This window comes from Calidris pugnax, unplaced genomic scaffold (genome assembly GCF_001431845.1).
Source record: "Calidris pugnax isolate Ruff unplaced genomic scaffold, ASM143184v1 scaffold68, whole genome shotgun sequence".
Classification (NCBI taxonomy): Eukaryota; Metazoa; Chordata; class Aves; order Charadriiformes; family Scolopacidae; genus Calidris; species Calidris pugnax.
Genome location: NW_015090921.1, coordinates 1937840 through 1963968, shown reverse-complemented (window position 1 = coordinate 1963968; position 26129 = coordinate 1937840). Strand labels below are relative to the sequence as shown.

Genomic DNA, 26129 nt, shown 5'->3' with positions numbered 1-26129 from the left:
TCATTTCTAAATTTACTTATAACCTGACCTTTTGTCATGTGTGTGGCAGGGTATAAACAAGATAAATATTATGAAAAATTTTATAAGAATTACTGACTCAAAATCACATTCCCCCCAGCTCTTCTGTGACTCACAGTGGCAATCTGTTTATTTTATGTCAGATACATTATGTGTCTTTATTCCATTAACCATTTACTGCTTATAAAATGAAGTAATTTTTGCTTAAAAACGTAAGCCACAACAAAATTACAAGAAGCTTTTCTTATCTTAGACAAGCATGAAGCATATACTTCAGAAGGGAATGTCATCTATAAAATAATAGAATCACCTGAAACTGGAGATATATAAAAAGCAAATACATGGGTTTCTACTAAGAGTTGTTCTCTTACCTTTTCACACAGAAGGCAACTTCCTGTGAAAAATACTTCTGCCAAATTTTGTGATTGATAGTATTCCTGTTTTTATGATTCTTTTCTGTTTTTTTAAACCTAAAGTCAGAACTTGCCTCAGTTTTAGAGAAGGGCGAGTTTTGGTGAACTCGAGATGCTTTCGTGCTCTGGTTGTTTCCTTCCTTCACTTACCAATAACTTTGACGGTGATATCAGCCTTATCTTCTCCCACTGGATTCTTAACTGTAACTCTGTATACTCCCTCATCCTCCTTTTCTGCTCCTTCAATGATGAAGACACAGTGGTCTTCATGCATCTCCACACGAACTCTGCCTTCAGATTCAAACAGAAGCTGGGGGCAGTGAAAGGAACAAAGTCATTGTAAGTTGTGTCAGGGACAGCCTGATGAGCAAGCATGTAAGCTAGCAAAAATCTTCAAATCATTGAATATTATCCAAATTATTGAAAAGCTATAAAGTATTTCAAGTTTTAGTTGTATGTAGAAGAGAGAGTAGATAGACTAAGTGGCTCACATAAATAACATTTGGGAAAATTGATTCTGAATGTCTGCAGGCTGTTAAGATTTGTTGCTAGTTACACATACCCAGTTATGTTTCAAAGTTACTAAGTACTTCCTCAAATTCCTGCTTGGGATAACTGCTAGTATAAATTGAAAGAGTATCGTATATAGCAGTTGGGTACTGTGTAAATTCAAGATGACTTGCAAATTCAAATTCAAATGGTTGAGCAAACTTTCCTGGTCAACATTTGGCATCAGGTAACATAGATTCGAACAATATCCCTCTAAAAAGTTTACCAAGCTTCTTGTAACAGTTAATGGCATCGGTATGATTTCTGTCACTCAAGAATGTCATAGGGGTAGCTTTCTGCTTTTCTCTGAGCTGTGGTCTAAACAGAATGACCACAACTTTGCTGTGGTCCTTTCTTCTTCTCTCATCTTTATGTGCCCACATATCTTTAGACTTAGAACAGGAATGATTAGAAAGCATATATGCCTGCATAGTGGCTAGTAAAGCAGAACCCTAACCCTGAGAAAGGTTTATTAGTACATAATAAATGTAAAATATTTTTAATTTATCCAAATGAAGAAGTTATTTATGACAAAAATGAAAATTGTTGGAAAATGTATCCTCTTCCACTGTTTTGTACATCTAGTCCACTCTCTTGACCTATTGTTGTCTTTCTCTGTGTCCTGTAATACTTTTTTCGCCCCAGTTTTTTTTCCAGTAGCTATTATTGAAGCTTACAGGTTAGTTGGGGTGAGGGGGAAGTGATAAACATTCACAAACATATTAAAAGGAGTTTTCAAACAACTGCTTTGATTCCTTGTAATCCAGCCACCATGTGATGGTGATTAGAAAGAGCTTTCCTCAATCAGCATCTTACTAAATCTCTTATGCCCATTCAAAGTGTTTGGTAATCAGCATTGTGAGGCAGGGTGTTGGACCTGATGTGCTATTTGCTTCACCAGTTTTTATATCTACTGACTTTAATTTTATTTTCTTCTGAATAGGCCTTTTTATCTGGAAAATGCTAAGCGTATTTATCTGTCTACGTAAATAGTAAGGAACTTACCTTACTATCAATATTTAAATCACTGCCATTTTCTGAGGGAGTCATGGAATCATCATTGCTTCGAACAAGGTCAGTTTTCTAGATAAGCAAAGAAACCACAGAAAGTCAGCTAAGTCTTTCTGAGCAGAGCAGTAAAGCTGTTTAAGCAAGATGGAGAAGAGTCCATAGGTTTGTTAGAGGGCTTTGAATATAGAGGTGTAAGAAAAATGAGGAGTAACGTGAGGCAGCAAGCAGACCTGGGAAGGAAATCAAGTGATATGAAAGTAAAAAGCAGAAATAGAAATAGATATATCAGACTGCAGTGGATTAAGGAAAGGATAAATTGGCAAAACCAAATTTACAGTTTAACAAACAAAGATGCATGACATTCCCACAGTAGATTTATAACTGGTGGTGAATCTGACTGTGTCCCGTGGTGCTAGTTACTCATCTTGTAGAACTACAAAAAGAAATTACTTATTTCTGTAACAGTTGGATAATAAGTCAATGTGAATGTTTTAACACTGAGAAGTATAGTCAGGTCTACAACACAACAAACAATGTATTCTGAAGCTGTGCTACTGTTTGTTTAGGATTTCATTAGTAAGTATATACTGTACATCTTTCAAGACAAGGCTGGCTTCTTTTACTCATATCTTGAGACCTAATGTCTTAGAAGTAACACTGTATTGGGGTTGTCAGATACCCAGTCACCATTTTGTCAGAGAAACTTGTGTATGAGAGAGTCAATTTCTTAGTTCCCAAATGAGAGACAAGTGGCTTTTTTTGTTGGTGTTTTGTTTTTTTTTTTACACTAATTCTGCATTGCAGAAAAATGTCCTAAGTGTTATTAAATACGCTAACCTGAAAAAAGAATGTGGCAGAATCATGGCAAAATGTATTTTGTCTACATCTTTGGTAAATGTAATGATGCTGTAGAATATTATGCAAAGTATTTCTGTGTTATGTGCTAGTTATAGCTCAAGAGCTTACAGATGGTGAGGACTGGGGATGTTCTGAGATAAGCAAGCTTCCTTTTTGGCTAACATTTTGTGTCGTTGCTAAATTCTTTGATGTTTTGTAATTGCTTTGATAATGCAAATAGCAAGGGTCCTCTGTTTTTATTATATGAAATGCAGTTTTGCCCCAGTGGTCTGCTAAGATATTTTCTTCACAGATTCTAGAATTCTTGAGAGAGATTTTTTTTTTTTTTTTTTTTTTTTTTTTTCTTTTTTTTTTTTAAACAAAGCTGCCATCTCCAGAACGTGTTCATCCTAAAAGATGAAGGTCTTGGGGGTGAATAATTTCTTTCTTTTTCTGTGAGGTAGGAAGAGAATAAACCTGCACAATATCCTATTGTCTTTATGTACATGTGTCTACTCACATTCAGTCCCTTCTTTTAGAATAGAAAAACAGGCAATGGTTCAGGAAAAGAACAGGTCAGGATGACTCTCACAAAAACAACTAAATAGCAAACAGCTGCATTTCAGCTATTTAATTATTTTATTTTCTTGAGGTTTAAAAAAAATAAGATTAAAAGGGAGATGAAAATCCTTGCAACTAAGAATTGTAAATCGAAGTAAGATTTGAGAAAGAAAATGAACTTCTCTGCTTCAAACATTGTGTCAGGATACACATTACCTTGTTTACTTTCTGCCAGATGACAGTGGGTGTTGGATCTCCTGATATGGGAACATCCAATCTCAGTTTGTTCCCAGCCACCACAACAATGGTGTCAGGGGATTGGCCCAGACAGTCAAGATGGATTTTGGGAGGTTCTGTAGCAAGGGCAGAGAAAATAGGTTTTAAACATAGTTTGAGTGTTCTGTATAGAGAAAAAACCAAGGTGAATATTCATGTATTAAATTAAAAATGAAAATACACTGCTTCTTTTGAAATTTAAAACATATTTACTTGCATATAAAGAATAACTGCTGTTCTTACCTTCTCTTGGTACAAAATCAATCTTGACCTCTGAAGGAAAAAGAAGGGGGGGAAAAATAGATCAGAAAACAGAATTTACATAGTATCTGTACCCAGTAATTTCAAAACTATTCATCATTAAAATCTCATAAGGCACGTATATCAACAGATTAATGCAATAAACTGGAAAACAGGCTCTGTAAAACAATGTGTTAATAATAACACAAAGTGACAGGGAAGACCTGTGTGTCTATATTGAGGTACCAGAAAAGCGATTCTGCCTACTCTTTCCTGGTATAACCATGATTAATGCCATCATTTTTATTCCTCTGCAATTTCTAGTACTTATTTGAAGATAACTTACCCAAAAACTGAAGCTTGGCAGAAAGGTTGTAAGCAAATCCCTGAGGGATGAAGGAATAATCAGCCTCGTCATCTGGTGTTACATCCTCAATAGTTAGCTTATGGATTCTGGAAACATGAAAAAAATATATTCCACTCCCTTACCTTACCTCCCCAGGAGAAACAGGGCTATCTCAAGAGACGAGGTGCAGGCTACAGGATAATCAAGGACGTTACTATTTCTTCTCCACTTGCCCTAACATCAGGTCAATAACTGTCAGGGCTGTAGACTGTTCTACTTCCAGTATTCAAGCAAATCCACGTCAGCATGTTGTCTATGAATGGATTTGTATGTCCAGTCTGAATAGAGGAAGCAGTTCCTCTGCTTTAGTCAAGTCCTTTACCGTTACTAGGGTAGTTGTAACACTACTGACTGGTTTCATTTGATCAGGTTGTGACTCCAATAAATTCTGAACAAACAAGCTAAAACTTGATGCTCCCTCCCTGTATTATTGTAAATTCAAAACAGGATACAAAAAGGAAGTACCAAAGAAGGCTTTACCTAACATGCAATGTTTGTGTATCTTCTGAATTTTCTTGGTCTCCATTCCCATTAGTAGTTAAAATGCTAAGAAACTTGAGCACAGAATTGCACACCTGTATATGTTAGTATAAACACTAATTTTTCTGAAGGGGTTTATACATCAGTGCTATCTTAATCTCTCTAAACACTACTGCTAATTCTAAAGTTATCAACAATGTATTGTCTGGATTGTTTGAATAGCAACAAAACATGAAATCCTAATGAAAATGGAGAATGAATTCTGCTGATATACCACTGATGCAATACATGCAAAATATGCCAACACTGAAAGACTGTATGCGTACCAAAGCAAGTCTGTCACTGTATATTGATTGCATAAGAGAAGGTTTTTGATATTTTTCCTTATAGCTGGAGCCAGGACAAAGTTTTGCCTTATATTCCTATCATCTGAGATAATAGTTCCTGTGAATTGTAACGCAATACCCAAGCCTGTACCTTTTTTTCTGAAACAAGACTAACCTGCCAATATGGGAGATCTTTATCCTTTCATTTGGGACCACCTCCTTTCCGTTTTTCAACCAGATTCCTTTCACGTTTTCATCAGAAACTTCACACTTGAAGACTGCCTGGTCACGTGCCTTCACTGTCAGGTCCGCAATGCTCTGATAAACCTCCAGCTTTTTCTCTGATATTGTGAAAGTAATCGATACACACATCAACAAATCAGAATAGCTCTGTGGTAGACAGTTAGTGTGGAGTTACTGAGTAGAAAAGGCTCAGGCTGAGCAATCTGTTTGTGGAAGGGTGAAAGATGAAGGGAAACCCATAGCATACAGGCTTTAACTGACCGAGAGCTAAGCGCCTGTTATTATCAGGGTATCTGTTACATCCGGCACACAGGTCTGACTTCTCCTTGAGGCCTTTATTATCAAACCTTATGCCCCTTATTAAGTCTTCCTTTTCCCTGGCTAAGGATTATGCTGCCCCTGTGAACTATCCTGGAGAAGGTTACCTTCAGCTTGTTTTCTTTTTTCAGCTTCTCTGTTTCTGTAATAATACCTGTGCCTACCTTGCACAATGAGTTCAGCGACTGATACCCCACCATTGGTCTTCACAGTGTAGTGTCCACTGTCCTCCTTGGTTGACTCATTAATAATTAGATACTGCTTTTTTCCATCTTTCTTGAATCGGTATTTGAATGTTTCTTCCCGTGTCAGCTCAACTCCGTCCTTTTCCCTGCAATGCCAAAGAGTGTGGAGTCATTTTTCTATGGTTGGAAGAGGAGAATAAGACTCAGGTCAATGTTACTAAGGATTGGAAGACACAAGATGAATCCAGTCTCTGTAGCATTTCAAGTTAGTGAAAAAGAGACCATTGCACAAATGTTAGTGGAGCCAGAACCAGAATGCTTCTAGCTTGTCCGTTAATTTTCACTAGATATTTGACTTCAGGAGAGTTCCCTCACAAGGAATTACTTGATTGTTGCTATTCATATGCTGTGGATAAACATGAAGGTATGTGAAATGCTGTAGAAGGTACAGGGATGAAGTTTTCCCTGCAATGCCAAATAGTGTTGAGTCATTTTTCTATGGTTGGAGGAGGAGAATAAGATTCAGGTCAATGTTACTAAGGATTGGAAGACACAAGATGAATCCAGTCTCTGTAGCATTTCAAGTTAGTGAAAAAGAGACCATTGCACAAATGTTAGTGGAGCCAGAACCAGAATGCTTCTAGCTTGTCCGTTAATTTTCACTAGATATTTGACTTCAGGAGAGTTCCCTCACAAGGAATTACTTGATTGTTGCTATTCATATGCTATGGATAAACATGAAGGTTTGTGAAATGCTGTAGAAGGTACAGGAATGAAGACACACTTCAGGGAATTTACTATTTAAAAAGCTACCATAAGGTAAATGGGACTTGCTGGGAAAAGACTTAAAAGTTTTAATTTCCTTGATGTGAATGATAATTGTTAAAAACTCATGGTTTATGGGCATCAGGAAAAGAAGAAAATTTTAGGATGGATTTAAATGAAGATGTAGTTTGGATTTTGTAGCCCTTTCCATTTCAAGGATGCCAGAGTGTATTTAAGACATTACTAAATTAAGCTTCACCATCCAGCCTGGGAGGAAATTTAATTATTGTAATTTCCAATCGTCATGAAGGGAAACGAGCAGAGAGGATTCAAGTTATTTAGTCAAGGGCACACAAAAATGCATATGAAGTTTTGAAGATTTCCTGTTACTAATCATAACTAATATAAACAGGCTGCAAGAAAATAACTTGTAATACCTTCAACCTATTCTTTTTGTAACATTTTATATTTTTCATTATTATTTGAGTATATTTTTGTTACTTGAATACTGCTGCAGTTTGTAAATGAAAAAGTTTTTCTCTTTGGTACTTAGGCTGCAAGAAAATAACTTGTAATACCTTCAACCTGTTCCTTTTGTAACATTTTATATTTTTCATTATTATTTGAGTATATTTTTGTTACTTGAATACTGCTGCAGTTTGTAAGTGAAAAAGTTTTTCTCTTTGGTACTTACTCTCAACCTGTTCCTTTTGTAACATTTTATATTTTTCATTATTATTTGAGTATATTTTTGTTACTTGAATACTGCTGCAGTTTGTAAATGAAAAAGTTTTTCTCTTTGGTACTTAAGTGGAAAAAGAAATAGGAAAGATGTTATGCTTTTAATAGAGAGAGAATTTTCTTTGTCTTTTGTTATTTCCCTTATTTGTTACCAGTGACTGTTCAGCTTAACAAATGAGCTTACAAGACAGCAAACTGAAATTCTACATAGGGACTCATTAAAATACTATAGCTGTAATTTTCAGGTAGATGTATGCAAGAAAACCTTTTGCCTCTGTTAGAGTCTGCTGAAGTAAGTCACAGGATCAAATCTTTAAATGGGGATAGGAATCCTACAATTTGTGCCTTAGATGTACCTGCTGCAGCTGCATTTCAAAATGTTACTCCCTCCTGACTGTTCTTTACAGCACAACTTACTGGAATTTAATAGGAAAGATGTTATGCTTTTAATAGAGAAAGAATTTTCTTTCTGTCTTTTGTTATTGCCCTTATTTGTTACCAGTGACTGTTCAGCTTAACAAATGAGCTTACAAGACAGCAAACTGAAATTCTACATAGGGACTCATTAAAATACTATAGCTGTAATTTTCAGGTAGATGTATGCAAGAAAACCTTTTGCCTCTGTTAGAGTCTGCTGAAGTAAGTCACAGGATCAAATCTTTAAATGGGGATAGGAATCCTACAATTTGTGCCTTAGATGTACCTGCTGCAGCTGCATTTCAAAATGTTACTCCCTCCTGACTGTTCTTTACAGCACAACTTACTGGAATTTGTAGTTGATTTAGAAAAACACTGGCATCCATTCCAGATCACAGGACTACAGGGAGGACTAATAAGGGAGGAAACAGAGGATGCCCAGAACAACCACATGAAACCACACTCCTAGTGTTACATCAGGATGTTTCTTTGTAGTTGATTTAGAAAAACACTGGCATCCCTTCCAGATCACAGGACTACAGCGCTAATAAGGGAGGAAACAGAAGATGCCTAGAACAACCACATGAAACCACACTCTTAGTGTTACGTCAGGATAATGTTTCCTCTGCTTGCTCAGTGGCAAGAGTCTGAGGCCACATGCAAGATGCTCTCTTAAGGCTGATATTCTCATTCATGAAGATTAGTTCTGAAACAAGTGCTACAATGCAATGCCTAAACCTTTGCTGAATTGCTGAAAATGGACTGTAATCCAGAATTTCAATATGTTGCTGTGGCAAAACCAGGCAGGTGCACTGTGGCTAGTTTTCCAAAGCTGAACTTCTTAATTTATGTTTTGGTGATGTATTTTGACATGTGGCTCATGAAATCTATCTGAATATTCTATTCAGACATTGGTAAGAAAGAGATCTCTTGAAATTTTGCCTAATTAATGAAAATAGACTATTTGCGATGGCTGGTGCCTTAAATCCCTGCGAAGAGAATAGTATATTTAAATTGTGTTTGTTTTGCTGACTAGTACACTGCTGATACTGTGTATGAGTAGAGTGCAGAGGGGTGTACTGACACTTAGTGGAGTGATAAAACTGTAAACCTCAAAAAAGAACTCCCAGATATCATTTCTGCTGCAGTGAAAAGTGAGAAACTTCATCTAAGGTAATGTTACAGGATTATAAAAAAAGCAACAGCCACCGTAGAACTGTTGGTTTAAAGACCACTGTAGGTCATTTGGTCCAGTCTCACACTTGAAACAGAACTAGTGCAATAATAGGTAGGTCAGCCATGGTTTAGTCTATCCAAGTCCTAAACATTTGCAAGATCAAATACCTCTTCTGAACTTTCAGTCAATGCCTCTTTTTTCTGTCTGGAAATGCTTTCCTGTTTCCTGTTTAAATTCTAAGGATAAATTGATTAATATCTTTTGAGAGATCACTGATACAGGTACTATGTGATAATGGAGACGCACAGATTGATTGATACGGTTACATTACTATAGTTTGTTTTCTTTGGGAACTGATACATCCGCCATTCAGAGATGAAAAAATCAGGTCAAAACTACGTATTTTATTACATCTTCAAGAATTATATTATTTCCAAGACCATCTGAAGCTTAGAAATAGCTATTCCATAGTACTGCATAATAATAATGTGAGACCTTTCCTGGTGATCAAGAAAACATTCTTTCCCGATTACTATGAAGAGACCCACATAATGAATTCTCCAAGCACTGGTCTGATATCCATGCCTAAGAGGCTGTAAGTCTTATTTCTGTCTTGTGCAAGTCCCATAATTGCTTTTGTTCATGTGCTTGTGATTTTATATCCCAGGTTTAAAGGGTGCAAGAGCTATAACAGGTGCCCTGAGTTAGTGCCTGTTACTTGGCTTAAACTGTTGAGCATTTCCCTAGTGAGCCATAAAACTGGAACTCTTTCCCCACACTGTTTCATGTTTTCCCTGGACGCTTCTCTCTGTTGTCCAAAAGGCTCCCTTTGTTGCCAAAGATCACTGAGTCTCACTTAATAAAAACCAGTAAAATACACTGTAAACATCTAATTGCGTTGCTATGATTTGAAGAGTTTCTCTGACCACTTGCTGCATTTCAGGCTGAGACAGCTGCTGGTTTGCCCTTGTCACACCAAATGCCCATCCCACAGATACCAGCTCTGCAAGATGTATGGGAGTTGTTCAAAGGCAGAGGATCAAAGTGTGGCAGCTGCACTGTGCTCTGAGAGGGACAGATCTCCTCGTCCCCATCTCTTGTGACCAGGCATCTATCTGTAAGCAGTTCCTCAACAATAGCGAGTGCGTGCCTGTGCGTGTGGCTTTAATAGTGTAATGCATACGCTGTACTAGCTCTTGGGCTCTATTTAAATTCCCAGTTCCTTCCTTTGGGAGAGCAGATGAGTGGTTGGCACTTTCCAGGAATGTAATGGCCATTGTGGGAACAGTTGATAACCATGTGCCTGAAGCTGTTAACAAGCACAAGAGAATTTCATCTGGTAGAGAAATGAAGTGAGAACAGTGTGTGTAAGCCTCGGTATGTGAGCACTGCCTGCTGTGCCTGTCCAAGCAGTGTGAGCCTTCCAGCTTCCACTCAGCTGGAATGCCCGGCAAAATGGGCTCTATGGTCTAAATGTTTGTCATCTTAATCCTGCTCGCTGCATATGCATAATGACTGGCTTTGCAGGATCATCACAACAGGTATGTTAAAATAAGTCAATGACTTTCCCTCTAGTGTCTCTTGTCCCTCAAGAGACACTGACTTTTTACCTAAGAAAAAATACTTCAAAAAAACCCAACACAAACAAACGAACCAAAAAACACCTCACTGCAGTTGAGAAAGCCAAAAGATTCCATAGAGTACAGCAAGTTCATCACATTACAGATCTGATTATGCTGGGCAATAGTTAGACACTGCTGTCAAGTGTTTAGAAAACTTTAAAGCTAACAGCTCAGCAGTCAGTGGTATCCTGAAACACTGGCTGAGAAATTCTAGAGACACTATGCAATATCTATACTTAATTTCTTTTCTGCCATATTCCCAGTGTTTGACATATAGGAGGAGGATCAATCTTTTCCTGAAAACCATTATGTCTTCTTCCTTTTTATTCCACAACTCTTGTCCACAAACACTGGTCCTAGAATGTCCCATGAAGGGGTGTGGTTTCATGTTGTTTGGGTGGTGTGTTTTTGGTTTGTTTTTTTTTTCCCTTTTCTGCTACCTTACCATTTCACAGTAGCTCCTTCCTCAGACACTTCGCACTCAAACTCCACTCTCTCTCCAACCATCACCATCTGATCTTCCAGTGGGTGAGTGATCAGGATTGGAGGTTCTGGAAATGAAGAGATTTTTAATAAGAGAGTATTCTGAAAGACCGAAGGCCAGAGGTAGATCTCACCACCCTGCACTCCACAGAAGGAGCCCTTGGCTAAATACATGGTGATGCTGTCTTTGTTGGAACTGAAAATCTATTATGCCAAATCACATTATCAGTATTATCAAATGACCTTTTGGTTTTTGCTTCATGAGGCACCATACAAATGTAGGATTAATTAGTTTTCATATATATTCTGAAATTTTAAACTAGAGGCATTACTTTTCTGTACTGATTGATCTGTTTGTAGAGCTTGAGGCACATGTTTATCTTGAGCGGAATCAAATTTTTAAAGTAAGTTTCTAGACCAGTTGTTGGAAGATGTAAACCACTTTCAAAATGAGAATTAATGGTAACCATTACCGTGCTGTTTTCCTGTGCTTTCTTAGTTGCAGTTATGGGGAAAGCTTTCCTTCCTTTAACTATAAGAAAAATATCTACCTCAATAGATGTCAGAATTTGTACATGTTTGGAAGTTTCCTTTCCTATGAGATTAACTAATCTGAGAGTAGAGAAGGTGACAGTAATTCGAATTGTTAGGGGAGATCTCTTTCCTTTTGGTACCGTTGCTTACCTTTTACGAATAATTCTGTGAAGCTCTTTTCCTCCCCTACCACACATTCATATGCTGCATCATCAGCCAGAGAGCAGTGGTTTATGGTCAGTATTCTCTTATTCCCAACAGCCTCAAAAATATATCTGAAAAGAGAATCTAAATGTAATTATCTGAGAGTAACTCTTTTGGACCCAGTCACTGTCTTCTGCTGTCTGGCAGAAACAAGGTCCCTTCCAACCCAAACCATTCTGTGATTCTAAAAAGGCTCCTTCTTTTTTTCTGACATCAGTGGGAAGGTTTGTTAAGGCTTCAAGCCCTATATCCCTGCCCTGGTGCAGTGGACAGCAGTAGTGTTTGGAAAAACTAGCATAGGAAGTTATGGAGAAATAAATCTTCATGGAAGTGTGAGACATACAAACTCCTGTGAATGGTGCTGGGTGCTTTTCTAACATGTAGCTATTCAGCAAACCTGCCTGCCAGTAAAAATGCTTTGTCATGGCTTCAGCACAAAATCACTGGAAATTGGTTTTACAGCTACACTGAAGTATATCCCATACCACAAGAAGTAGCATTGAACCCTGGGTATGCACAGAACAATCAGAATATAATCTGAGCACTTACTTGCTGAGGAGGTAGATGTAAGCATCCAGTTCCACATGTAGATATATAGAGCAGAGGGAAGAAAAAGAAAACATCATGAGAACAGTCAAAGCACTATGTAGATTCTTCTTCAGCTGCTATTTCTCCCTAATTTATTGCTTTTTTTTCTAAGAAAAGTTAGTTGTTCCACTTTGTCCAAGTTGTAGCTTATTCATCTTTGGATTTCCCATATGTCTGGTTTACCTGCCGCTCACTTGGATCTCCTGTCCATTCTTCAGCCATTTCACATCAGCATCTGGGTTGGCAACTTCAACCATTAATTTAATCTTTTGCCCTTTGTCCACTTGGTAAGCTGGATCCAGTTTCTTGAGGAATGCTATATAAAAATAACGATTTTTATTTTTTAAAAAGAATATCTTTGTCATTTTTTATACTAATTTTTTTTTAAACATTCTCTCTCAGGAAAGTAAATCTTTATTCCCTTTCCTGTTGTTTGCTATCATCTTAAACTTTCTCTACTTCCTGCATCCCTGTTTGCATTTCTACCAGTTCTGTCTGTTCTTCATCCTGTTCTGTTTTCTGGTTTTACTTAACATAGGGTGAAAAACATGTGATAGAAACTTAAATAAGCAAAGTGGAATATTCTAAATCAGATAGGAGTTTGTCCTTCAACATATCCTAAATAGAGTTACAGCTACACCTGCCCATGTAGGAAAACGACACTGACCTTCTCAGTACAAATGAATGGCAGCTTGCCTTCTCTGTTTCAGACTTTTAAAACAAATTATTTAAAATCAGGCGATTACTACTTCACAAGACTAAAAAAGGCTGAAGAATTCCAAATGCATCATCCTAATGGAAATTAAATTCTTTAGCTGTATCACTGATTCCTGACATGCTGACCAGTTTTGGGGGCGGGGGGGGTAGTGGTGGTGGCTTATGTTCAGGGAAAGATAAGTAGAAGAAACTAGTAAAATGAGCAGGTTTGGAATATCCAGAGTTTCCAAGCAAGGTAGCTCAGAGCTTTGGGCCTAGCTTTAATCTTTAGTAATCAGTGTTTTGCATGTAAAGACCATGTAATAATTGGAATTGGAAACTCCTATTTCTCATGTTCTGGTGTCTGGCTGCTGTTCAGCTCATGTTAATATCTGGAGAACTCCCAAAGAAGATGATGTGAACACATATGTCTGGAATAACTACAGCTCACCAACCTGTACTCTTTTTCTCTTCCTTCTTTATGCGTTTGAGGCGTTTCAGCATCCCACGCAGATCAGTGATACCATACTGAAAAGCTATTTTCTCGTATTCGGAAGGAGGAGCTTTCCTCAGGATTTCCCAGACATCAACATCTGATTGTGATTCACATTTTCCTTCACCTCTGCAGAAATGGATTGGAGTATCTGAATGCCACTCTTGAGAGGACTTAAAAACAGCCATAGTCTTGGAGAACTACATATTGGCTACATGAAGCCATTTCTTAATAAAAAATGTAGCCGTCTAACTTCTTGCTATATTAATGCCTAAAATAATTAAATAAAACTGGTGACTGGTTTTATTTATGTTTCTGTATACAGTGATTAAAACTCAGTCACTGTCCTAAAGGGTTTACTTTCTAATAGCCAAAGCAAATAAATATTAACTTCCCTTTAACGATGGGTAGTGGAAACACAAGAAGGCTTATTTTCCTGTCATGGTCATACACAAAACATGTGGCAAAGTGAGGAACTGAACTGATATCCTGAGAACACTTTAGAAGTCAGGCAGTTGGTTTATGTTAATAAGAAACAAGTCATTTTCTACTCAGGACGTTTTTTCTCTTCACTAAATAAATCACAGATTATTAAAAAATTTATCACCTATTGTAAAGACAGTTGTTGGCTATAGCAATCTAGAAAGCATAAAGGCACATAGATTGGTGAGTAGTGGCAAACAAGACAATATTTACAATGAACTGTGTATTTCATAATTTAACCAAAGAACTAATGATCATGGAAGAATTCTTGTTTGGTTTAGCAAAACCAAGTGAAAATGTGGTTTTCTGGCTTTGGGAAAAGCATTCTTTTTCTGTCATCCTCTTTTAATTAAAAAAGTTCAGAAATAGAAAAAGAAATTGGCATAATCTTACCGATTTACTGAGCGCAAGAAGCTGCTGTACTCCAGAATGATTTAGAGGACCGTTTAGAAAAACATGCAGCATCCCGATGGGCAGGAAAGAAGAGGGATCATGTGTAAATACAAAAGAGTCATTAATGTCACCTTCACCTTTAGCAGAACAAGCCTGTGCTTCAGCAGTAGGGAGATGAAGGAGCTCATGCAAAATTTCTGAAATAAGCTTAAGAAAAATGCTGTTGTCTAACGAAGCCAAACTCACTCCCACACTTAGTGCAGTTCCACTCTGCAATTTTTAGGAGAAATGTTAAGTGCTTCTGCTTCTTCCTAATTATGGCTGATCGCCTTACAGGAAAACAAATAGCTCTGCTTTGCCATGTCATCATGGAGTTGTTGCCTGTCATAGTTTGCATTTTGGTAAACAGAAAAAGGGTGAAAGAAGTAACATTTTCTTTAAAATTTCTTTAGGAAAAGGAATTTCCTGTGGCTGTTGTTTCTGATATTACCAGGACCAAGCAGATTCCAGTGCAGCAGAACACAGCCTTACAATGAAGCCATGTTCAGTGGTAATCCCCATCGTGCACAAAAGTCATGCAGCAGGTAAGGCAGAGAAAACTGGAGGATTATTGGGCGTATTTTAATATTTTTTTTTTCAGGGAAAGAACAGTTCTCCATTAGTCTGTGAAGAATATTACTACTTTTTAAAGTAGTAATACTCTGTCAGCCTAGACAGCAGGTGTAACCAAACATTTTTTGTACTCCCTTTATTGCCTGCTTGTAAAGAGAGCCCTATGTAAAGAGTATTTATTAAAGTACTGTAATCCAGGCTTGGGATTTCCAGCACCTTCATAGCTCTTGAACAGAAAGGAAGCAAGAGAAGAGGGTTTTGCCTCGGTGAGTTTGAACTGAAATATGGTATGCAATATCTTATATCTTTGGAGTGGTTTAGCACTCACTAAGCCCTCACTAGCACTCATTGAATTGATAGGTGTATCTGAAGTTTGACTCCTTGTGATAACTGCAGCCTACTGGCTATTTGCTTTGTCATAACAGTGCATTAACATCACCGACAAATTTAATCTTCTCCATATATCTGTCACTTAATTTCAGGCAGCTAGAAATGTTTCGTAGTTTTGCCTGGCAATTGAACTGATTTGCCAAATACACCCAGATTTATATTTTTTTTATCATAAGCAGTTCTTGGCCTAGTTGCCCTGATCGTATCAATAAGCAACTCTAAAATATTTCTAAATACATGTGAATTGGAATAGATATACAAGTACATAAAACTAGGAATATATAGTATTTCTAATATGTGCTGAGCTTACTGTACTAGTACAATTAATGTCCTGTGCATCTCAAAAGGAAATACCAAATCATAGGAAATAAGACTTAACAGATTCAAATGTTACTCTTTTCTGTCAGGCATTATATAAATATTAGTGTAGTTTTTGTCTATCTGCCTACTTATATGCTCATCTGTATACACCCCCTTTGCCTGAAAATTTGCAGGTAGAGTTTTTCATATTCAAAAACATTTTGTGTGAGTTATTTTTAAATACATCATGAGAAAAATCTTCCAGTTTGGAAGCAATTCCGCAGTCTAGTATATGTCACTACTGAGAAGACTTCCTTAATTTTTGCTTTAGCTTTTCCATTACTCAATGTCGTTCCACTGTTATAACTGGCAATATTGTTTTGGTGTATGCAAGCTGAAATACAAGAAATTTGATCATTAGCAAGAGTATAGACTCTTACTTGGAAATATGAGTATTTTCTAATTGTAAGGAAAGGCTTGTAAGCTGCATGTAAAAGCTAAAGGTTGTAATCTGTATAGTGTTTAATAGAGTTCTGCAAAAGAAGAGAAAAAATATCTTTGCCATCCCAGGACTCCTTTTCACCATTTTGTATTTGTTAAAACTTTCTCTTGGATCCCATAAAGACACAGAGATCCCACAGCTGAGCTCTACCCATCCACTACCCCCAGGACTAAGCAGTGTACGCAAAGTAATAGAGCACTTGGACTCCTGAAGTTTCTCCCACCCTGACGTTACTCTCCCTGATGTTGGGGATCCTTATTCAGAGTGATCACCTCATAGGTTAACTATGCGCTTGGGGGCATTAAGATGCAGCTTAGTGAATCTGCTGTAAATGGAATATGCAGCTGATAGGTTTTAAACATATGTGGAGGGGTTAAAAATAGTTTTGTACATCCCAGAGATGGTTCCTTCCTATCCCATTACTGTCAACTGATTGGACCCTGTCAGCTGTCACCTCCTTCAAGGTCTCTGCTCACTATCCCATTTAATAGTTCTGTGACAGCTGTTCCCTTCCTCTTCCTAGTGACCTCTCCTTGGCCCATGACATCTGTATGTCAACACCAGTTAATTAAATTACAGCAATAGGAGATACAGTATTAAATGAAGCTCTTTTTATTATAGTGGGAATGTTCATTACCTCTGGATTGAGGAGCAGTTGTACATTAGGTGGGACAAAGCAGCAGTGGTAAAAGAATAATCTTCAATTCTATTTGAATCCACAAAGCTCTTGAGAGTTCCTTAGCATGAGGTCTCTTTTTCTATTCTATTTTAATGAAGAATACTTTCATTCCACTTCGAGTTTTTTTAATGCCTATCCATTCCCATTAATATAGGAGTGGTCTTCAACCTGTGGTGTGTAAAACCTGAATGTCCACAAATTCTAAAATGACTTCAGAAAACAATTAGGAGCAGTGACTTAATCAGTATGCTTAAATTCGCTAAACAGAGATTTGTAAGTCAAGAAAGGTCAAAAACTCTGATAAAGTACAGTGAAATATGTATTATTCATTTAATGAATTATATCTTTAGTCTAACAAATAATGAATAGTTAAGTCCACAAATTGAACATTTCTGGAAATACTGGAGATTTTTACTACTAGTTAGAGTTCTGTCACTGCTTGAAAGTAATTACAAAGGCAGAAGGGAAAGGCACGAGGAGAGGGGCACTTCATTCCAGCTGGAGTCACTGTGCAAAATTATGCAAATATTTTCATGCTGGCCTCCATTTATTTAAAATTTTTAAAAAGAGGTCATTCTTTTTTGCCTTACATTTTCATAGAAATTAGAATGTGTGTACAACTCCTCTATTTGAGCTCTCAAACCTGTACAGTTTTGATTACTGCCATTATTCAGAAAGCATATTTTCCCTACTTTAGAATTTAAAAAAAATAAATCTGGATGTAGTGTTACTGCAAAGCAAGAATTTACTTCTAGTGGGATACATTGCATATAGCATAATACAGGGCTTACTTTACCTTGTTTGCCCCCCTGGAAAGTGGGTGAGTTAACCTGAGTGAAACATGAGGCGATTGTGGCTTTATTACCTTCTGTAACCAAGCTAATTCAGATGTCTACACAGTCCTGTAGTCTTTGTGGAGATAAAACACTTTTTATAACTAGCAATACCAATACCTGAGCAGAAGCTGAACACAGATTCACACCAACATTCATCCAAGCAGTTGATGGTGAAAACTTAAACTGAGTAAGTTTAGATTTGCAAAACATCAGTCAAGTGACAAGCGTTTATAGTAACTTCAGGAGCTGGAAAGACAGAGTGAGCAGCCAGGTGCAATAAACAGAAAGGATCATGCTTGGAGTAATGGGATCATAATGAGCAATGGAAACTTCACTTGTAACATAAAGAAACGTTTTGTAACAGAGAAGCCTGTACATTTATGGAATAAGTGACTTCAGTAATATGTTTACTTAACATGTTTAAGGATGGTTAGAACAAAATTTGACAGGCACCAGCAGGCATATTATGCAAGGGGTTTTTCTGATTTTAATTTCTATGACAAATAGGAATTGATAGCAGTGGGTTATTGAGAAAATTGGGAAATTCAAGGACAATTTATAAAATATTATAAAAGAAAGTGATGGTGGAAAACAAAGGACGTTCAGAGGAATGCAGTGATTTGTATTGAATGGTCCATCTTTAACTTCTAATTGCCTAAAAGCATTTCTGTCTCAGAAAATGGTGGCTGATAATTTTCTTTCATACTATTTAATTTTTGCCATGCTCTACATGTAAGAAAGATGAAGTTGCGTGCATTATTTCAAACCAAATGGTTATTCTATCCAGTCTGACCCATGCATTTGTAATAAAATTAAATAGAAATCTTACTCTCTGTTGGCAACAGTGGAATCCAAAACATCCAGATTTAGATGGTGGTAAAAGGAGAAAAACATTAAGTAGACAGGTTATGAAAACAGATGTGGCAAGGAATGATGAGAATGGGAGATGAAATTCCACGCAAAACGTGGGAGTAAAAGCAAGTTAGAATCGGAAGATTTAAAAAAAAAGTATATAATATTTATATGAGAATGGGAGATGAAATTCCACGCAAAACATGAGAGTAAAAGCAAGTTAGAATCGGAAAATTAAAAAAAAAAAAGTATATAATATTTATGCAACATAGACTATCTTTTTATATATATGATAAACAGCTATATAATACATAATATAAAATTGTATAGTGTAGTAGTAACGTTTAGATATCTAATAAAAAGACTTGTCCTCCCAGCTCTCTGATGCAAAGTATTGTGGAAACTTAGGACAGAAAATTCTTAATAAGACAGCATTATAGACAGGTATTGTAAATTATTCTGGTTTGAGGTTTGTTTTTTTTAAAGAAAAGTGCTGGTGGAAGCACATAATTACCATAGTCCTAGCCTTTTCTATCTTGGGAAAGATAATTTTCTATTTTCTTCTTTTTTTTTTTTTTTTCTCCATTATAAACCTTGCAAAAATGCAGCAAATGCTGAGTATTTGAGGAAGTTGCCATAATTACCTCTCATTCTTTTTCCAGTTAGAGCTGCTTTAGGAAAACTACAAGGATTCTGAATTTATGAAACTTTGACTTACTCTAGTTTTAGTGTTTTCTGAGTTGTTCAACAGAAGCTGGTTACTTTATTTCTGTAAAACTGTGGATTTTTACTCACCTCTTTTTCAGTAAGGAACTAAAATTAAACTCTCCACCTTCTTCATGTCCCTCGGTACTGTATAATAACAGAAAACTATAATTAGTTTCAGAAGGAAGTGGGAATAGCTTGTGAGACTATATCATTATGTAGATTATATTTTATATAGGGGAGTAGTAGATGGGTTTAGAATGATTTAGAATGTGCGCTGACATGGATGGTGACGTAATTAGGTTCTTTGTCCATAGTTGTCTTCATATGGGTTTAACAAATATATTTAACGGACTTACATTTTTTCTGGAACTGATTATGGATGAAGTTGTATAGGGTATTAACTTGGTGGTCATATTGATCTGGAATGTATTAATTAACATAAAGATGTTGCAGAAGCTTTCCTTTAGAATCATTAGTACTTTTGGAAAGCCATTGTTTCAGTAATATGGAAATTAACAGTGTGGGGCAGTATTTAACCAACCTTGTGGGACTTTTTTTTTTCTAGTATTATCCCAGCTGTAATTGTCTCTTAAGGCTCTTTGTGATTCCACACTCGTTATACTGAAAAAAGTGTCACATCATTGGTGCTTGAGAGAGCTAAAGGAGGAATTCTTGATCTGACTTTGCTTCTGGGATGAGGTTCAACATACAGTTGTTCAGCAAGCGTCATGGCAAGCAACATGGTGATGATTTGTGAGGGCAAGAAGCAACAAGCAGGAGTTTTTTGATGTGTAATTCCTTCTGTTATATGTGGTGAACTCAGATGGAATGCACAATGTTATTTTTGGTGTTCTGAATCAAATGCGGTTTAGCTGTGCTTCTGAACATTTGAAGTACAGATCTACTCTGAAAACATAGTGTAAAGTCACTTCTTTGGCTTTAATTAAAAAAAAAAATCACTTTAGGGATTTTGTGTAAAAGTATTGGGAGTTACGCTGGATTTCATGACTACTGATTATTCAACCTAGCAAAGAAAAAGGTCTTTTTTGCATTCAGACTGGGTTTAGGAAGTCAAAATGCATTTTTTTCATCTCAGTCTCCCATCATCAATGTTCAGCTGCTCCTTGACATCTCCTTTGTCTTGAGTATAAGGTGATGCCATTCAGGTTCTTCCAGCAGTAACACCTCATATTTAATTATTGTTTTATACACAGAAATTCTTTTCAGTTTTACTGGTGGTAGTGGTAGCCCATAATGCTGTCTCTGACAATACACAGTGCTAGTTGCTTCAGAGAAAATCAGTCTGTCTGTAGAAGTGTAAAAGTCAGACTCAATATTGTAGGAACAAATATTTTAAAAAGTAAGAAAACAGCCTCAACAGAAAAATGATGGACATTTTAACAGTACTGTTAATAAAATGGAAAAGAAATGAGTACCAAACTTGTGCTGCTTGACAATGCAAGGTTAGTGAGAATAAGTAACGATTTTGAATCAGTGTAATTTTGAATATGTTGTTGGAAGAGATCTTTTTATTAAGAAAGTACCATTTTTGTTTCTGTGATTACTTTCAAGATAGTACAGTACTGGAAAAGATAATTTTCTGGCGATAATGCTCAAACATAAAAGTGTATTTTTCACCACTTTTTTTCCTAACTTTCAGCAGATTTTCAGTGTTTGCAGGTGTAAAAATGTATATAAAAATCACTAGTATAATCCCAAATTTGAGGAGGGCTGCTTGTGATCAAATATTCAGGAAATCAGAATCTACAGCTGGGACAATAACTAGTCACCTTACTGCTTCCCAGGTGGTACTTAAATCAGCTTTTCCGGAAAGCCCAGCAATCGATGATTAGCTTTTCTGAAGGATGAGACCCTAATAATTGCTTTAACATGCATAGAGTTAAATCTAATCTCAGAGTTCTTATTTTCATTCTGGTAGAAGACAATCGGGACCAAAAGGGATGGAGTGAGAAATGTAATGATACCAGGATAAAGAGGAAGGAAAGGAAAGGAAACAACAGATTTTCATATACATGTGTGTTGGTAGGTTTCTGTGAGCAGTGGCAATTTTAGTCAGCATGTGCTCAGTAGAGAGAAAAACTTGTAAAACAGAGGGGGCAGACATGCATATAGTTTGAAGTTACATTTTTCTTCTGACAGTGGTGAGAAGATGCCACTTGCCAAACACGTGCCTTTTCCGAGGATGAATCTGCCTCTCACTGAACTATCAAACTACTCTTTTCATTATTTATACTCATAATATTACTTCCTTGTATGTCATTTGACTCATATAATACTACATACTATAAGCAATGACTTATTTGGAATTTAAACTACAGCTAGTTCTGTGATTTGTGTTGGGTTTATTTTTTTCCCCCCTTTTCCTAAGCAGAGAGAGACAGTTCATTGTTAGACTTGAATTCGTCTGCCGACACAGACAGTGGCTACCTGAGAAAGGCTGAAGTCATCCGTCTCCCCCCTCCTGCCAGGCTCCTGAGGGAGGGTATCAAAGACAAAGCTTCAGATTTAAACAGTTCAGTTCAAAATTTGGCTCCATTCTTACAGAAGAAACTGAAAATCTGAACAGCCTGAAGCTGCTCACACTGTGCTCACTCTGAACTGATTCTAAAATCTTTTAATTGTGTTAGCCAGAAGAGAAACTCTTGAAGCTTAATTTCACTGCAGTGAAATAACACAATGCAGCTATGTACTGGGTGTCCTCTATTTAATAGGCATCACAGTGAGGCTGGTCAGCTACCTATAGGTGGATTTGACTGTAGATAAATTCTGCGAGCCTTTTTAGTTCTTCCTGATAGAATGTTAAATAAAAAATACCTCATATAAAAATAGCACTTTTAGTGGAAAACTCAAGGAATTGCCACAGACGATTTGTGTCCTATGTTAGAGAAATAGATGTCTGTTGGAATATTCTTGGTCTGTTAACTTTGCAAAAATATATAAAAACTGAAACAGAAACTGAATAACGCAAAGGGAGAATACTCAACAGAGAAAAAACGTGTTAATGTCTAAACAAAAAAACCAATTTTTCAAATTTTACTAATAGGAGGGAACATTATTCCATTAAGTCATATATCAATTTAGACTATATTACAGATGTGAGGAGAATAGCCTTTTCAACACTAGTGCAATACCCTGCAGGCTTTAATATCTAAGATCTACATAGATCTGATCTACACAGACACTTGCAGTATCATTGTCTTCCTTCAATTAATGTAATTACAGAACATGAAGACAAATACAATCAAAATGCTTGTATTAATGTTATCAGTGATATGTGTTTACAGAGCTCACGTCAAATACGTGAGGTAGTTCCTCAAGCCAGACCAAATCAAGACTAGGCACTACACAGATTCTTTTCCTTCTCTATTGTTCTACATCTGGGGTGCTTTTTACAGGTCTGGAAAAAAAGTGCTGAAGTTGTTTGTAGAATTATACATGTTATCAATTGCATAATGGCAGATAAGCATGATTGTTATGCTACTACATAGTCTAAATTCTCTTAAATGATTTCCAGGACTTGTATAGTATTTTAACAGTAGAAATATTTTCTTAATAGAAATATTTTCTTAGTAGACATCCCTATCTTTGTGCTTGTTTATACAACAACTCTGCTTTTAGTTAGTTTCTAGAAAAGTAATCAATTCCATGTGGAAGTATACTCTGATCATCCTAAGTTTCTACTGTACATACTCACGTGCGTCGGAAGGCAGCACGAATGTCCAAGTCTCCAGGTATTGGTGCTTCTGATGTGACAAAAAGTGACAAGCAAGAATGGGAGAGCAAGTCAAAATAATGCACAAACACAGTGCCATTTCTAAAGCTTCTTCTTTATAGACTTTTTTTTCTAAAGTTCTTATATTGAAAATGGTGATCACTTAAATATGAAAAGATGGAAGCATCATCTTTAAACATGTCGCCTTCACTAATTACTTTTCAACATCCAGTGTTTCATGTGTAACTTAATTGATACCCAATTATTACTTAATTATCACTTAATTATTACTACTACTAAGATGTAAGGACAAGAGGAAATGGGCACAATCTTGAACATAAGAAGTTACACCTAAACATGAGGAGGAACTTCTTTGCTGTGAGGGTGGCAGAGCCCTGGCAGAGGCTGCCCAGAGAGGTGGTGGAATCTCCATCTGGAGATATTCCAAACCTGCCTGGACACGTTCCTGTGCAACCTGCTCTGGGTGGATCTGCTTTGGGAGGGGGTTGGTCTAGATGATCATCAGAGGTCCCTTCCAACCCCATATCATTTTGGGATTCTGTGATCCATCTTCTGAAAGCAAAGGTAAATTCCTGGAACTACGTAGAGATGTACAGAAACTCCATTGAGGATGTTGCATAGAGAGAACTCTGTTCTAAGCTTCTGTTGGTATGAATAGGTGTGCTGCTGCTATTGGGAGAAATACTTCTCTCACACACTTTGTGTGTCTCACAAAGACACAGCTCCTAAATCTTACGAGTCCTAGAGCAAACTAGTGAAACTTCAAAAATGGACACTGCTAATTGGGTTTCTTCAATAAACTTGTCTTTGCATATTAGGCTCATTGATTGCTGGACACAAATTAACGATGCATTCCCTTCAATAGAACCACTGAAAGAGGAAATGGTCCAAACATTCAACCCTTTCAGGTGGTCCGTGTTTATACTGTTTTATCTAGACTCTTCCACACTAGGGAGAGTTGATGTTAAGATGTACTTCTTTTTCAGTTGCTGATAAGCCTTTTGTATAGCAGTTGTGAGGGTGGCACCATGTATTATGGAAAGTGGTTATCTTAAAGCAATTTTATATCACAAGTTGCTTCTGCATGACTTGAATTTATTGGTAAGAAAGGAATTGATAATAGTGTCACTTGTCTAAATCTTTCCATTTCTCCCCTTCTTTTCAAGTATCCATTTTTAGTACTGAGCTTTTGCCTTTTGCCTGAACTTTGCCACTCTTTTATTCTAGTGGAATTAAATATCATGAAAGAATGGATCTGAAATCAGAATCAAGCCAGAGAAAAGTTGAGTTGATTTGCATCTTTCTGTGTGCTTTCTTTAAGAGCACCACAATTCTGATTTGAGTGAAATCCAAGTGCTACTTCTATTGCTGCGTATCTCTGCCAACCCATCCCAATCCTCACTTGTGGGCCTCTGTAGCTGTGCCTGGACCTGTCCTTGTCCAGTTGCCATTATGTACCAGAAGGAATTGTTGGAGGACATACAGGGGGGAAAAAAAAAGTAAACAGTAACAAAGATGATGGCAGGAATTCATCTTACCATTGACTGTCAGGTTGAAATTAGAACTATCAAATTTGTCCTTGGTAGCCACCTCACATCTGTACCCTCCTGCAAAAGTCATATTTGCTTCTATGATTTCCATTTCAAAGGTATACACCTAGAAAAGACACCAATGATACAATTCATAAGTTAGAAAATGAAATGGTAAAACAGAGAGAGAATCCAGCATATTAAGGCATGGAGAGAAATATGCAAGGGATGAAATATACCTCTGTGTCCTTTTAGAATTAAGAACCTCCTGAGCGTGTAAATCATTGCTGTCATAAAAAACATACATATAGCTTCCCCAATTCAGTAGGAACAGCTAAAGAGTAATATCAGTACAGGCCTTCCAAAGGATATAATGTTATATTAGCAAACTATGCTGTGTGCTGGTGTGTGCAGTCATCACATTACACTAATTGCGTGTACATTGGAAACGGGAATAGAGTGTTCACTAAACAAGTACAGCCTCTACCTAGGATGCAGACAGTACATTTGAAAGTTCAGGAGGAGTAGCTAATGTGAGCAGGTTTGTTCTGTTCCATCCAGGAGAGGGTGATAGCGTTTCATATAGCACACAGGACGAGCAGTCATAGTGCAAGCTCCCTTGTGTTCCTGTTTATGGATCTTTCAATGCATTGGTGGTAGAAATAAATCATCCTCAGCTATTTAATCTAGACGATGCAAAAGAACAATAAATTCCAACACTAATAGTTGAATGCTTGAGCTATTAAAACTAAGATAGACCATACTTAAATATCTGTCTGATTTATTGTTTGTCTTATAAATATAAGAAGTATCTGTTACTTGAGAGGAAGATGGAGGGAATCCTGCAGTAGATAGTGCAAAACTGCTCCCCTGGTCCTCCAGACATTTTCTCACTTCATCAGAGATAAGGTACGCAAGAGTCTCTATGTAGTGCTTGTCTCTTGTCTGCATGGTCAAAACACAGACTTCTGTGCATAAGTATAACATTGTGTGTGAGTCTCTATGTAGTGCTTGTCTCTTGTCTGCATGGTCAAAACACAGACTTCTGTGCATTAAGTATAACATTGTGTGTGCCTTCGGGTACCTTAATATCAAAACATTCCTATATTAGTTTATATTTTCCCCAGATTACAGATTAGTATCCAGAAGACTGAGAACCTTACTCTGCCAATCATACCTTGTTATTTCGATCATAACTGTCATGTAGCTGGAGGTGTTGCCCCACTTTGCTTCCCAAGTCCATCCACTTTCCTTTGAACCATTTCACTGATGGTTTCTTCAGCAGGCTCTCACCTGCTACTTTGGCAGTGAATGTGATGTTTCCACCTTGTAAGGGAAGTAGGATAAAATAAGATTATGAATAGTGTTTATCTGTTGTGTCATAGGATAAAATAAGATTATGAATAGTGTTTAATTTATCTGTTGTGTCGCTGATGTCTCCTATACATGGAGGGCTAAATAGTCAAGCAACAGGTACAGTTTACAAACATCACTTGACTAATGTGTTT

At 36.9% G+C, this 26129-nt stretch overlaps 1 protein-coding gene across 4 annotated transcripts in view; it reads right to left on the bottom strand.

Moving 5' to 3' along the window:
• Positions 1-26129, bottom strand: part of MYBPC3 (myosin binding protein C, cardiac) — a 73028-nt gene that overhangs the window by 31334 nt on the left and 15565 nt on the right. For 3 of the 4 annotated variants that reach the window (XM_014950232.1, XM_014950231.1, XM_014950230.1), the window contains exons 5-23: positions 25799-25947; positions 24631-24748; positions 23054-23102; positions 21787-21831; positions 19426-19482; positions 18608-18610; positions 14460-14483; positions 13546-13712; positions 12578-12710; positions 12356-12358; positions 11753-11877; positions 11031-11136; positions 5843-6009; positions 5293-5458; positions 4252-4358; positions 3909-3938; positions 3606-3742; positions 1986-2063; positions 582-741 (exon numbers count right to left, since the gene is read on the bottom strand). In XM_014950232.1, the coding sequence (XP_014805718.1) occupies positions 582-741; positions 1986-2063; positions 3606-3742; positions 3909-3938; positions 4252-4358; positions 5293-5458; positions 5843-6009; positions 11031-11136; positions 11753-11877; positions 12356-12358; positions 12578-12710; positions 13546-13712; positions 14460-14483; positions 18608-18610; positions 19426-19482; positions 21787-21831; positions 23054-23102; positions 24631-24748; positions 25799-25947 (1824 nt within the window). The remainder of the gene's footprint in view (positions 1-581; positions 742-1985; positions 2064-3605; positions 3743-3908; positions 3939-4251; positions 4359-5292; positions 5459-5842; positions 6010-11030; positions 11137-11752; positions 11878-12355; positions 12359-12577; positions 12711-13545; positions 13713-14459; positions 14484-18607; positions 18611-19425; positions 19483-21786; positions 21832-23053; positions 23103-24630; positions 24749-25798; positions 25948-26129) is intronic. The other variant, XM_014950233.1, reaches the window with a different exon arrangement.